Source organism: Saimiri boliviensis, chromosome 14, assembly GCF_048565385.1.
Source record: "Saimiri boliviensis isolate mSaiBol1 chromosome 14, mSaiBol1.pri, whole genome shotgun sequence".
Lineage (NCBI taxonomy): Eukaryota > Metazoa > Chordata > Mammalia > Primates > Cebidae > Saimiri > Saimiri boliviensis.
The window spans coordinates 39032911-39045259 of NC_133462.1; the positions used below are offsets into that span (position 1 = coordinate 39032911).

Sequence of the window (12349 nt, forward strand, 5' to 3'; positions counted from 1 at the left end):
ATGACTTAGTCTTCGGGCGCCGCTATCTGCTTCCGGTCGCTGGCGTCTTCGAAACGGAGGCCAGCAACGCGGGCCTGTCAGTCAAGAAGGATTTAGCCAATAGAAAGTGGGTCTGGCGCGAAGGGGCGGGCTGTCAATGGTAGACGTCATAAGTGCGCGACTCTCGACTGTGCCTGGGCGTCCAGGAAAATGGTGGTGATGGCGCGACTCTCGCGGCCCGAGCGGCCGGACCTTGTTTTCGTGAGTCCACAGAGTTGCCGGGGGTGGCCTGCCCTGGGGCATTGGGACCTGGACGCCGCAGGGGATCGGGGCCTGTTCGCCAAGGGGGTTTAGGCCAAAGCTGCTAGGCTGGGCTGGGAACTCTAACGGGCCAGAGACCGGATGGTGATGTCCGCACCGGACTGGCCAGGAGGAAAGAATGGTGGCGTAATTTGGGGTCTGAGTAGAAAACTGTCGAAGTGAAGCGTCTAGCCTCCCAAGCCAGGGGCGGAAATGGGGGCGTACAGGGAATGGGAGAGGAGGGAGATGGCGTAACTGAATTTTGAGAGGTGAAGACTGGTGTTTGAAGTAAAGGCATGATTACGAAGCCTGAGCTCTGGTTTCTGCGGTGAAGGCTTGGTTTTCTGGATAGCGGTCTAGGCCTGGACTGCAGCCTTACAGTTTCTGGGGTAACGACTTAGCCAGGCTAGAAGAACCCTGGTGATGTGGAGCTTGTGAGGCGATGGCCGATGAAATATTTACTGTCTGAAGTAGAGGCATGACATCTTCATCAGATTTTTGGTGTCCAGAGTTACAGGCTTGGCTTCTGGACCATAACTCCTCTTACGAGATAAAAGCCTAGCTTTTAAGTTCTGGGGCAGAGTGCTTTGGAATCTAGACCTGAGAGCCCTGGTGGATAAGATAAAGGTCTGGTTATCTGGGCCTGGGGTGGTGACAGTGGGAGGCTGAGAGGCTAAAGGCCTGGTATCTGGGAAGAGGTACTTTTTTTTGGGGGGGGGGGAGGGAGACCGAGGTTTGCTGGGAGGAGTAGCTGGGATTACAGGCTTGTGCCACCATGCCCGGCTAATTTTGTTTGTTTTGAGACGGAGTTTCCCTCTTGTTCCCAGGCTGGAGTGCAATGGCACGATCTCAGCTCACTACAACCTCTGCCTCCCAGGTTCAAGCAATTCTCCTGCCTCAGCCTCCCAAGTAGCTAGGATTACAGGCATGTGTCACCACGCCCAGCTGATTTTGTAATTTTGGTAGAGACAGGGTTTCTCCATGTTGGTCAGACTAGTCTTGAACTCCCAGCCCCAGGTGATCTGCCCACCTCGGAGTCCCAAAGTGCTGGAATTACAGGCGTGAGCCACCGCACCCAGTCAATCTTGTATATTTAGTAGAGACAGGGTTTTTCTAGGTTGGTCAGGCTGGTCTCAAACTCCCGAACTCAGGTGATCTGACCACCTCGGCCTCCCAGTGTGCTGAGATTACAAGCGTGAGCCACTGTGCCCAGCTGAAGAGGCATGTTTTGAAGAAGTGAGGTCTGGTGTCCAGGACAGAGGCCTGTCATCTGGGCCAGGGCCTTGGTGTCTAAGGGGTCTGATAATCTGGGGCAGAGAGAGCAGGTGGTGATGCGAACTCATGCCTGGCCCAGAGCCCTAATGACTGAGAAGTCTGATGGTTTGGGTTCAATTGTGGGGAGTCGAATTCTTCTGGACCAGTGTCTTGGTGTCTGGGCATCTAGTGACCTGATTTCCTTGGTGGGTGGTGGGATCTGGGTGAAAGTCCAGAGTTTGGACCTGAGCCCCAGTAGTGGGGTGGTGCTGCACGCGAGCTCTGAGGGTAGGTCTCTCTTCTTCCCATTCCCTGGCCCTGGCAGGAGGAAGAGGACCTCCCCTATGAGGAAGAAATCATGCGGAACCAGTTCTCTGTCAAATGCTGGCTCCGCTACATTGAGTTCAAACAGGGCTCCCCGAAGCCCAGGCTCAATCAGCTGTACGAGCGGGCACTCAAGCTCCTGCCTTGCAGGTGGGAATGGTCCAGCTGCCCTGCCCATCAACCCCCACCCCACCTGGTCCAATTATAACAAAACTGGCAAATAGGTCCCAGGTGATTGCTTTGTGTTCCGTCAGCTGACTTGTAAATCCTTTGATGGGTCAGCACACCTTCCCTGATGTCCCAGTCTGTCCCGTCATTGCTGAGATATGCCACCCACCTATACCCCTTCTTCCCACAGTTGCCAACTGGGGCAGGGCAGGTGGTCCTGGGAGGGTCCATAAAGCTGACCAATCAGCATCTGTCCCCTCCTGTTCCCCAGCTACAAACTCTGGTACCGATACCTGAAGGCACGTCGGGCACAGGTGAAGCATCGCTGTGTGACCGACCCTGCCTATGAAGATGTCAACAATTGTCATGAAAGGGCCTTTGTGTTCATGCACAAGGTTTGGGCCTGGGCGAGGGGATGAGTGGGGAGGTGGGGCTCACTCCATGGTGGTAGGTGCGGTGGGTGTGGGGGCTGGGCTCAGCATAATAGGGATGGGGGCTTCGAGTCCTGTTGCTTCTCTGCATGGGAAGTTGGGTTGGACTCTCCTGGAGCTGGGGGTTTCTTGGTCCTCCTGCATTTATGTGGTGGCCCTAGGTGTGGCTCAGCCACAGGACATTGAGTGTCTGTGGCCAGGTCATGGAGTCCATGGCTTAGCCCCAGCCGCCTCTCCCCATACTCCCAGATGCCCCGTCTGTGGCTAGATTACTGCCAGTTCCTGATGGACCAGGGGCGTGTCACACACACCCGCCGCACCTTCGACCGTGCCCTCCGGGCGCTGCCCATCACACAGCACTCTCGAATTTGGCCCCTGTATCTTCGCTTCCTGCGCTCACACCCACTGCCCGAGACAGCTGTGCGTGGCTACCGGCGCTTCCTCAAGGTGAGCCCAGCAGGTGCGCTGCTTCCCAGGTTAGTGTTTCCAGAAACAGCCTCACTGGGACACCAGCTCTGTATAGGATGCCACCCAACAGACAGTATGTGGGAAGAGGCTCTTGGAGACACTTGCATTTTGTTGTTCATGATTCTTGTGTTTATTTTCCAAACAGTTTGCTTATACCAGTTTCATATTAGACATAGAGATGGGTGCTGAGGACCGTGTGACTAAGACACTCCCTGTCTGCACGGACCTTTTAGTCTCACTAGGAAGACAGATGCATATGAGCTGATGGCATGAACCAGAGTAAAACCACAGCCATGAGGGCCAAGCATAGGAGGTGGAGAGAACTATGGGGGACGTACAGCAGGCAGGGTGGAGACTGGAATCGCCATCTGGGTGGGAGTGTGGCGCGGTTTGCTCAAACTTATAGTATCTGTTCTGTGACACTTGGAGTCTAAGCTGGAACAGTCAGGATTGAGGCTAGACCCATGGGGCCCAGGCTGGACACCGTAGTCAAGGCCGGACCCATGGGATCAAGGCTAACCCAAAGGGGCCAAGGCTAGAACAGTCAGGACTGAGGCTGGACCATTGGAGCCAAGGCTGGACCCATTATGGGTGGAAGGTAAAGTCTAACCCAAAAGGACCAGGGCTGGACCATTGGGACTGAGGCTAGACCACTGCAGTCAGGGCTGTGTTCTTTGTGGGTCAAAGCTAACCCAGAAGGTCCAAAGATGGTCTAGTCAGGACTGAGGCTGGACCCATAGTGGATTAAGTACGTAACCCAATGGGGTTGATGCTAGACCAGTAGGAACCGGGGCTGGACTAGTGGGGCTGAGGCTGGTTTGACAGGGCTTGCTTTTGTCCAAGACGGTGGTAAATGGGTGGGGGGCGCTCCAGAGCCACTGAATTTGGGGATGTGGGTGTGGCCCTGCCGCCCCACTGACTGCCGGAGGGGTGGGTCGGTCCCCAGCTGAGTCCCGAGAGTGCAGAGGAGTACATCGAGTACCTCAAGTCAAGTGACCGGCTGGATGAAGCCGCACAGCGCCTGGCCACAGTGGTGAACGATGAGCGTTTCGTGTCCAAGGCTGGCAAGTCCAACTACCAGGTGGGCCTCCCGGGAACTGGGAGCTGGGTGGGAGGGCCACCCTGCTCTGTGACTGAGCTTGAGACTCTTTCTGCCACTGCCCCATGCCCTACAGCTGTGGCACGAGCTGTGCGACCTCATCTCCCAGAACCCAGACAAGGTCCAGTCCCTCAACGTGGACGCCATCATCCGTGGAGGCCTCACCCGCTTCACTGACCAACTGGGCAAGCTCTGGTGTTCACTCGCCGACTACTACATCCGCAGCGGCCACTTTGAGAAGGTGCACACCAGCGCATGGGGCTCTGGGTTCAGGACAGGGTCTCCCGACACTCACGGACATACGTTGACACATGCACAAGTGGAACACGTGCCGTTTGTGGCCAGGTGTGGTGGTGCATGCCTGTAATCCCAGCACTTTGGGAGGCTGAGGGGGGCAGATCACTTGAGGTCAGCAGTTCAAGACCAGCCTGGCCAACCTGGTGAAACCCCATCTCTACTAAAAATGCAAAAATTAGCCAGGCATGGTGGTGGGCACCTGTAATCCCAGCTACTGAGGAGGCTGAGGCAGGAGAATCGCTTGAACCTGGGAAGTGGAGGTTGCAGTGAGCTGAGATCACAGCGCTGCACTCTAGGCAGCAGAGTGAAACACTGTCTTGAAAAGAAAAGAGAAGAGAGAAAAGGAAATGAGGGAGGGAGCCCTCATTTGTAAAATCAGGGTGGCAGTCCCCCCCGTCACCAGTCATCACGGTGATGCAGGCACAGCACTGAGTAGGTACCTCATGTGAGGGCCATTCCCTCAGGGGCCAGCTGACTATGGGTCTTGTCAGGCATTGGAACGGGAAGCTCAGGGGACGGCCTGGGGCAGTGGGAGCAGAATGGGGCTGGAAGCACAGGAACCGAGAGAAGATAGGTTGGGAGGCTTTCGAGCCAAACGGGCTGGCGATGCTGCTGACTGGGGAGCCACCGGTGGGGTGGGAGCAGGCATGTGTTTCCCAGCGCCTCTTCCAGGGACATGTGTAGGCCAAGGCTGTCGGAGGCAGCAGGGTGAGACCCGTCAGGGCTGGGTAGAGAGGGGGCCTGAGCTGGGGTGGGTGAGCAGCTGGGGGATGGTCGGACTGCGGAAGAGGGTCAGGCAGGGGAGAGGGGTGCTTTGGAGCAAAGTCTGAGCCCTCCGAGGATGAGCTGAGGTGAAGGTCCCTGCAGGGTGGACCCCTAGGCAGTGGGGGTTTTGGCTACCCGTTGGGTGCCAAGTGATTCACACACGTGTCTCAGTCAAGCCTTGAGGTCACTGGGCACAGAGGGCAGTCACCCGGTTTACTGAGGAGGTGCCAGGATCACCCCAGCAGCATAGGGGTGAGAAGACTTGACTCCCAGGCTCTGTGCTGGGATCACTGGCCAGAGGTGCTATGGGGGTGCCTGGAAGGCCCTCGGGTTGCAGAGTGGGGCTGCTGCTAAGGGTGCTGCTGCCTGTCTCCTGTGTCACTTTCTTCTTACCTCCCCCTCCCTGGGTCGCCACAGGCTCGGGACGTGTACGAGGAGGCCATCCGGACAGTGATGACCGTGCGGGACTTCACACAGGTGTTTGACAGCTACGCCCAGTTCGAGGAGAGCATGATCGCCGCAAAGATGGAGACCGCGTCAGAGCTGGGGCGCGAGGAGGAGGGTCAGCCTCTGCGGGCCCCGGCTGGTGGGGAGAGAGCTGAGTGGACATTGGCGGGTGGGGGCGGGTCATGTCTTAGGTGGAGCAGCCCCAGGAGGCTCAGCTGGGGGCCGGGCAGGAAGGAGGCTGGGTGGAGGCAGGGGGTGTGGGGGTCTTGGAGGAGCCAAGAATGGGGTCATGTCTCGGGCCTGGGTCAGAGCCTGGCAGGGCAAGAGGGCTAGGGGAACAGTGGGGTAGGATGGGGTATCTGCTGGGGTTGGGGGTGGGGCTCAAGTAGACCCCCAAGCTGAGTATGTAGGGCCCAGAGCACTTGGCTAGGGTCTGGAGCAGAGTGAGGGCTGGGAGCAGAGGTGGTGGCACGTGGGGACCTGCAGCCTGGGTCTCCGACCCTCATGAACATGTCTGTAACTCGCAGACGATGTGGACCTGGAACTGCGCCTAGCCCGCTTCGAGCAGCTCATCAGCCGGCGGCCCCTGCTCCTCAACAGCGTCCTGCTGCGCCAGAACCCACACCATGTGCACGAGTGGCATAAGCGTGTCGCCCTGCACCAGGGCCGTCCCCGGGAGGTGTGCGAAGCCTGCCCTAGTCCTGCCCCTGAGGGCCACGGGGGCCCGACTTCTCAGGGCCACAGTTTTCTGCAGAACTGGGGAGCCACCCACCTTTACCCATAGTGTCACCTCCTAGTGGCCTGACTGTGCTTAGTAGGTCTTATTCTACCTCTGTTCTTGGGGTTCTTGTCTTGTCCCAGCCTGGCCCCTAGAGCGACAGCTCTCCTGGCCCTGCCCCCTGGGGAAGGGGGGGCCATCGCTCTCCTGGCCCCACCCCTTAGGGCTCTCTTGGCCCCACCCCTCAGGGCTACTGTTCCTTCCCGGCCTCCTACCCCAGGGGCCACGGCACCCTCCAGGCCCTGCCCCTCAGAGCCACAACTCTGCCCCCACACAGCTCTGCCCCCACAGTCACCTGCAAGGTCCTGAGTCCCATATGACCTCCTCCCTCCTGTCCCAGATCATCAACACCTACACAGAGGCTGTGCAGACGGTGGACCCCTTCAAGGCCACAGGCAAACCCCACACTCTGTGGGTGGCATTTGCCAAGTTTTATGAGGACAACGGGCAGCTGGACGATGTGAGCACCCTGCTGCGTATGCCTGTGTACGTGTGTGTATGCATGGATGTGTATGTGCATGTGCACATGTGCATGGATGTGTGTGTGCCTGTGTGTGCATGGATGTGTTGCATGGGTGTGCATAGATGTGTGCCTGCATGTGTGTGCTTGTGTGTGTGTGTGCATGTAAGGGTGTGTGTATGTGGGTGCACGTGTGCGCATTTGGGTGCGTGTGTGTGTGCATGGATTGTGTGTGTGTGTAAGGGTGCCTTTTCCTGTGTGTGTGTGTGTGTTCGGGTTGTATGCATGTGTGTGCACGTGGGTGTTGTGTAAGGGTACCTGTGCGTGTGTGTGTGTGTTTGGGTGCATGTATGTGGGTGCATGCATGTGTGTGATTGTGTGTGTTTGCATGTAAGGATGCCTGCATGTGCATGTGTGCGTGGTTGGATGCATGCTGGTGTGTGGCTGTGTGTGTGCAGATGCATGTTTGTGCCTGTACGTTTATGTGCACAGTCGCCTTTCTGACTCTTGATGGTGGGGGCAGTCCAGGCGGGCAGGGTGTCAGCCTGGCCTCTGTTCTCCCCGGCAGGCCCGTGTCATCCTGGAGAAGGCCACCAAGGTGAACTTCAAGCAGGTGGATGACCTGGCAAGCGTGTGGTGTCAGTGCGGGGAGCTGGAGCTCCGGCACGAGAACTATGACGAGGCCCTGCGGCTGCTGCGGGTGAGAACAGGCCGGGCTCTGGGGTGGGGGCTGCAGGTGAGAACAGGCTGGGCTCTGGGGTGGGAGCTGCAGGTGAGAACAGTCCGGGGCGCTGGGGTGGGGGCTGCAGGTAAGAACAGGCTGGGTTCTGGGATGGGGGCTGCGGGGGGACTGCGGGTAAGAACAGGCCGGGCTCTGGGGTGGGGGCTGCAGGTGAGAACAGGCCGGGCTCTGGGGTGGGGGCTGCGGATGAGAACAGGCCGGGCTCTGGGGTGGGGGCTGCGGGTGAGAACAGGCCGGGCTCTGGGGTGGGGGCTGCGGGTGAGAACAGGCCGGGCTCTGGGATGGGGGCTGCAAGTGAGAACAGGCCGGGCTCTGGGGTGGGGGCTGTGGGTGAGAACAGGCCAGGTTCTGGGGTGGGGGCTGCTGGTGAGAACAGGTCCGGGCTCTGGGGTGGGGGCTGCGGGTTGGACGGCCAGGGCTGGGAACAGCCCCTGAGTGTCTCCCCGGCTGCCCTCTCCCCCTGCAGAAGGCCACGGCACTGCCTGCCCGCCGGGCCGAGTACTTCGACGGCTCAGAGCCCGTGCAGAACCGCGTGTACAAGTCGCTGAAGGTGTGGTCCATGCTTGCCGACCTGGAGGAGAGCCTCGGCACCTTCCAGGTGAGCTGCCTGTGGCCAGGGAGGGCTGGGGCCCGGACTCAGCTCCAGAGCCAGCTCCGACCTGTCCCTTCCCCATCCCTGCAGTCCACCAAGGCCGTGTATGACCGCATCCTGGACCTGCGCATCGCGACACCCCAGATCGTCATCAACTACGCCATGTTCCTGGAGGAGCACAAGTACTTCGAGGAGAGCTTCAAGGTGAGGGCCAGAGCGGACCCAGAGGCAGCTCACAGGTCTGCTGGGGCTTTCGAGACACAGTAGAGACTGGGCGGCTTGAACATCAGAGACCCAGCTTCTCCGAGTCCTGGCGGCTGGAAGTTTGGGATCGAGGCGTGGGCAGGGCTGGTTCCTCCGGAGACCTCTCTCCTCAGCTTACACAGAGCTGCTTTTTCCCTGTGGCTTTGTGTGGCGCTTTCTTTGTGCATGTCACTGTGGAATTCCTTTTTTTCTTTTTTTTTTTTTGAGACGGAGTCTTGCTTGTTGCTTGGGCTGGAATGCAGTGGTGCGATACTGGCTCACTGCAACCTCCGTCTCGTGGGTTCAAGCAGTTCTCCTGCCTCAGCCTCCTGAATGGGATGACAGGCTTGCGCCACCACGCCTGGCTAATTTTTGTGTTTTCAGTAGAGATGGGGTTTTATGCTGTTGGTCAGGCTGGTCTTGAACTCCTGACCTCGTGATCTACCTGCCTTGCCCTCCCAAAGTGCTGGGATTATGGGTGTCAGCCACCTTGCCCAGCAAAATTTTTTCTTTTTAAAATTCTTAAAATTAAAATTTAAAATTTTTTAATTTCTTCTTCTTGAAAGGGTGTCAGTCATAACCGATTAGGCAGCCCCTAACGCCCTCAGTTTAAGTAAATTATCTCGTCTTTAAATGAACCTCCTGAGGTACTATGGGTTAAGATTTCAGCGTTACCAATGTTTTGTGGGGGCACAGGGTCCTGCTTCCATGTACACCCATGACTCGTGGGGAGGGCGTTGGTGCCAGTGTGTGTGGGCTCTGCCTGCCCCACTGTTTAGGAGATGGCCTGTAGGGACCATGGGGTGTCTTGCCTGTCTCTGTGTCGAGGTCCTGTCCCGAGGCCAGAGCGGTCGTTTGTGTTTCTATGGATCGTGTGGGCTTTGTGCAGATACACAAATGTGGTTTGTACATGCACCTTCGTGCTGCTGCCTGCCCGTCTGCTGGGGGTGTGGCCTCCCTGGGGACTGGCAGCCAGGGTCAGCGGAGCTGGGGAGCCACCCACCTTCACCCGTCACCTGCTATGGAGCCAGACTGCTTCGCAGGTCTCATGGCACCCTGTTCTCGGGTTGTCACAGAGGAAGATGGTGCAGGGCACAGACCCCATAACTGCCATTAGGACAGGGAGGCGTGGACAGGGAAGGGCCTGAGCGAGACCCCGCAGGCTCCCTACAGGGGTGGCCAAGAATATCCTAGCTGCCCAGTGGTCTCTACCCACAGGCTCTTACGTGTGACTATCCCTCTGGCAACAGGCGTACGAGCGCGGCATCTCGCTGTTCAAGTGGCCCAATGTGTCGGACATCTGGAGCACCTACCTGACCAAATTCATCGCCCGCTATGGGGGCCGCAAGCTGGAGCGGGCACGGGACCTGTTTGAACAGGCTCTAGACGGCTGCCCACCGAAATACGCCAAGAGTGAGGCGGGCAGACGGGGGGCGGGGGGCGGGCAGGCCGGATTTCTGACTGGCCCCGGCTGACCGCGCTGCCCTTTCCCCGCTGCCCACACAGCCTTGTACCTGCTGTATGCACAGCTGGAGGAGGAGTGGGGCCTGGCCCGGCACGCCATGGCCGTGTATGAGCGCGCTACCAGGGCCGTGGAGCCTGCGCAGCAATACGACATGTTCAACATCTACATCAAGCGGGCGGCCGAGATCTACGGGGTCACCCACACGCGTGGCATCTACCAGAAGGCCATCGAGGTGCCCATTGAAGGGGGCTGGGGAGGGGCCTTCCGGAATGGCTGTGGTGTGGTTGGGAGCCCAGAGCCTACCCCCTCATTCCCCATGGCCTTATTCCCTGCGGCCTCACTCCCCACCCCCATCCCCCCCACCTCATTCCTCAAGGCCTCCCAGCCTTACTCCTTGCAGCCTCACTCCCACCTGGCCCCACCCCTACCCCGCCTCACCCCTCAAAGCCTCATACCTCCTCCCCCTACCTCACTCCCTCCCACTGGCTTCACTCTCCCTCCACCTTACTCTACCTCACCTCACTGCTTGGAGGCCTCACTCCTTCACCCCAGCCTTACTCTTCCCCCTGGCTTTATTTCCCTTCCCCGGGCTCACTCCCCTCTCCCTCGGCCTCACTCCCCTTGAGGCTTCACTGCCCCCAGGCTCACCTTCCCTGGCCTCACTCCCCGAGGCTGCACTTTCCCCGGCCTCACTCCCCGTGGCCTCACTCCCCGAGGCTGCACTTTCCCCGGCCTCACTCCCCGTGGCCTCACTCCCCGAGGCTGCACTTTCCCCGGCCTCACTCCCCGTGGCCTCACTCCCTGTGGCCCCCCCTTTCCTGGCCTCCCCAACCCCCATGCGCAGGTGCTGTCGGACGAGCATGCACGTGAGATGTGCCTGCGGTTTGCAGACATGGAATGCAAGCTGGGGGAGATTGACCGTGCCCGGGCCATCTACAGCTTCTGCTCCCAGATCTGCGACCCCCGGGTAGGGCTGGGGGCTGTGGGGGGATGGGTATTTGGGTTGGGGGCTATGGTGGAGCCAGCCAGCTCATGAGCACATGCCCCTACCCCTGCCCTGCCGTGCCCCCCGCACAGACGACCGGGGCGTTCTGGCAGACGTGGAAGGACTTTGAGGTCCGGCACGGCAACGAGGACACCATCAAGGAGATGCTGCGCATCCGGCGGAGCGTGCAGGCCACATACAACACGCAGGTCAACTTCATGGCCTCGCAGATGCTCAAGGTCTCGGGCAGCGCCACGGGCACCGGTGAGCACATGGCCGTCGCTCACCTCGGCCGGCTGGGTCCCTAATCTGGGGCATCTCAGCCTGACCTGGCCTGGGCCTTCTGGATCTGGGAGCCCTGTGGCCTCACGGGAACCTCCTTAAGGGCAGGGCCATTGCCTGGGGGACCGGCTCAGCGCAGCATCTGATGTGTGGGAGGGACCCCAATGGCACCGACGCCTCTGCTGTTGCCCTGCAGTGTCCGACCTGGCCCCTGGGCAGAGCGGCATGGATGACATGAAGCTGTTGGAACAGCGCGCGGAACAGCTGGCCGCCGAGGCGGAGCGAGACCAGCCCCTGCGTGCCCAGAGCAAGATCCTGTTCGTGAGGTGAGGGCACGTCCTGGGAGGGGACGGGACAGGGACAGGCCCCATGGGGGCCTGTAGTGGGGAACTGAGGCAGCTTGTCCTGTCCCCAGGAGTGACGCCTCCAGGGAGGAGCTGGCAGAGCTGGCGCAGCAGGTCAACCCGGAGGAGATCCAGCTGGGCGAGGATGAGGACGAGGACGAGATGGACCTGGAGCCCAATGGTGAGTGCCCGCCAGGGGCAGGGCAGGGCGGGCCTCAGGATAGGACATCGCCCGGAGGGTGACCGCCTCCTATCTCCCCCACAGAGGTCCGGCTAGAGCAGCAGAGCGTGCCAGCTGCTGTGTTTGGGAGCCTGAAAGAAGACTGACCCGTCCCTCCTCCCTTCCCCCAATACAGCTGTGTTTGTACATCGTGGTCTGAGCCTTCTTCCTGCTACCCAGGTGCCCGAGGGATTGCAGCTCAGGAGTGCCTGGCCCTGGGCCCGGATTGGCTGTTGCGGGAGGTGGGGTGACCGGGCCCCAGGCCAGACACCACCCAGCCCCACCCAGCAGAGCCAGTTCTGGACTTGGGCGGCCAGTCCCTCCTCTGCCTGGGGCTGTGGAGTGGGTCCTGCCCAGAACCCTCCTTGAGCCTCTGTGGCTGTGGAAGGGTGATCCGGTCCCTGGCTCCCCAGGTCTCACTAGCCCCTGCCTCTCAGAGCCCTTTCTGTGGCCCCAGGCAGCTGCCACCTCCTGGGATGGCACCCACTGTCAGAGCGAGCCTTGGAGTCAGGCAGGCTCTGGCCCAGCTCTGGAAACTGATTAGTAAGGCTTCTGTGCCTGGAGGGGGGCCGGGTGCCAGACATCCTGCATGGCCCAGCACCAGGGCGTGGTCCTTAGTCCTAAGCCTGGGAAGCCATTATCAGGCTCTAGGCTATTAAGGGGTTTTAAGCATCAAGGGATATAATCAGATTTGTACTTGGAACGG

General features: G+C 59.7%; 1 protein-coding gene across 1 annotated transcript; it reads left to right on the forward strand.

Moving 5' to 3' along the window:
- The first annotated feature begins 164 nt into the window (after positions 1-164).
- On the forward strand, positions 165-12082 carry XAB2 (XPA binding protein 2). The gene is made up of 19 exons (XM_003938883.3): positions 165-240; positions 1859-2007; positions 2297-2420; positions 2706-2903; positions 3871-4005; positions 4100-4264; positions 5503-5647; positions 6060-6211; positions 6651-6770; positions 7339-7470; positions 7979-8110; positions 8195-8308; positions 9598-9760; positions 9854-10044; positions 10657-10779; positions 10890-11061; positions 11276-11405; positions 11495-11604; positions 11689-12082. Exons 1-19 carry the CDS (start codon positions 190-192, stop codon positions 11748-11750), a joined length of 2568 nt encoding a protein of 855 aa, XP_003938932.1. The 5' UTR covers positions 165-189; the 3' UTR covers positions 11751-12082.
- The last annotated feature ends 267 nt before the right edge of the window (positions 12083-12349 follow it).

What these genes read in the sequence shown, in the direction of transcription:
- XAB2 (XM_003938883.3), top strand. Translation starts at nt 190, where the DNA reads ATGGTGGTGATGGCGCGACTCTCGCGGCCCGAGCGGCCGGACCTTGTT. An exon ending in GCTGGGGCGCGAGGAGGAGG is followed by an intron (nt 5,648 to 6,059) that starts GTCAGCCTCTGC and finishes TGTAACTCGCAG; the next exon opens with ACGATGTGGACCTGGAACTG. An exon ending in ACTTCGAGGAGAGCTTCAAG is followed by an intron (nt 8,309 to 9,597) that starts GTGAGGGCCAGA and finishes CTCTGGCAACAG; the next exon opens with GCGTACGAGCGCGGCATCTC.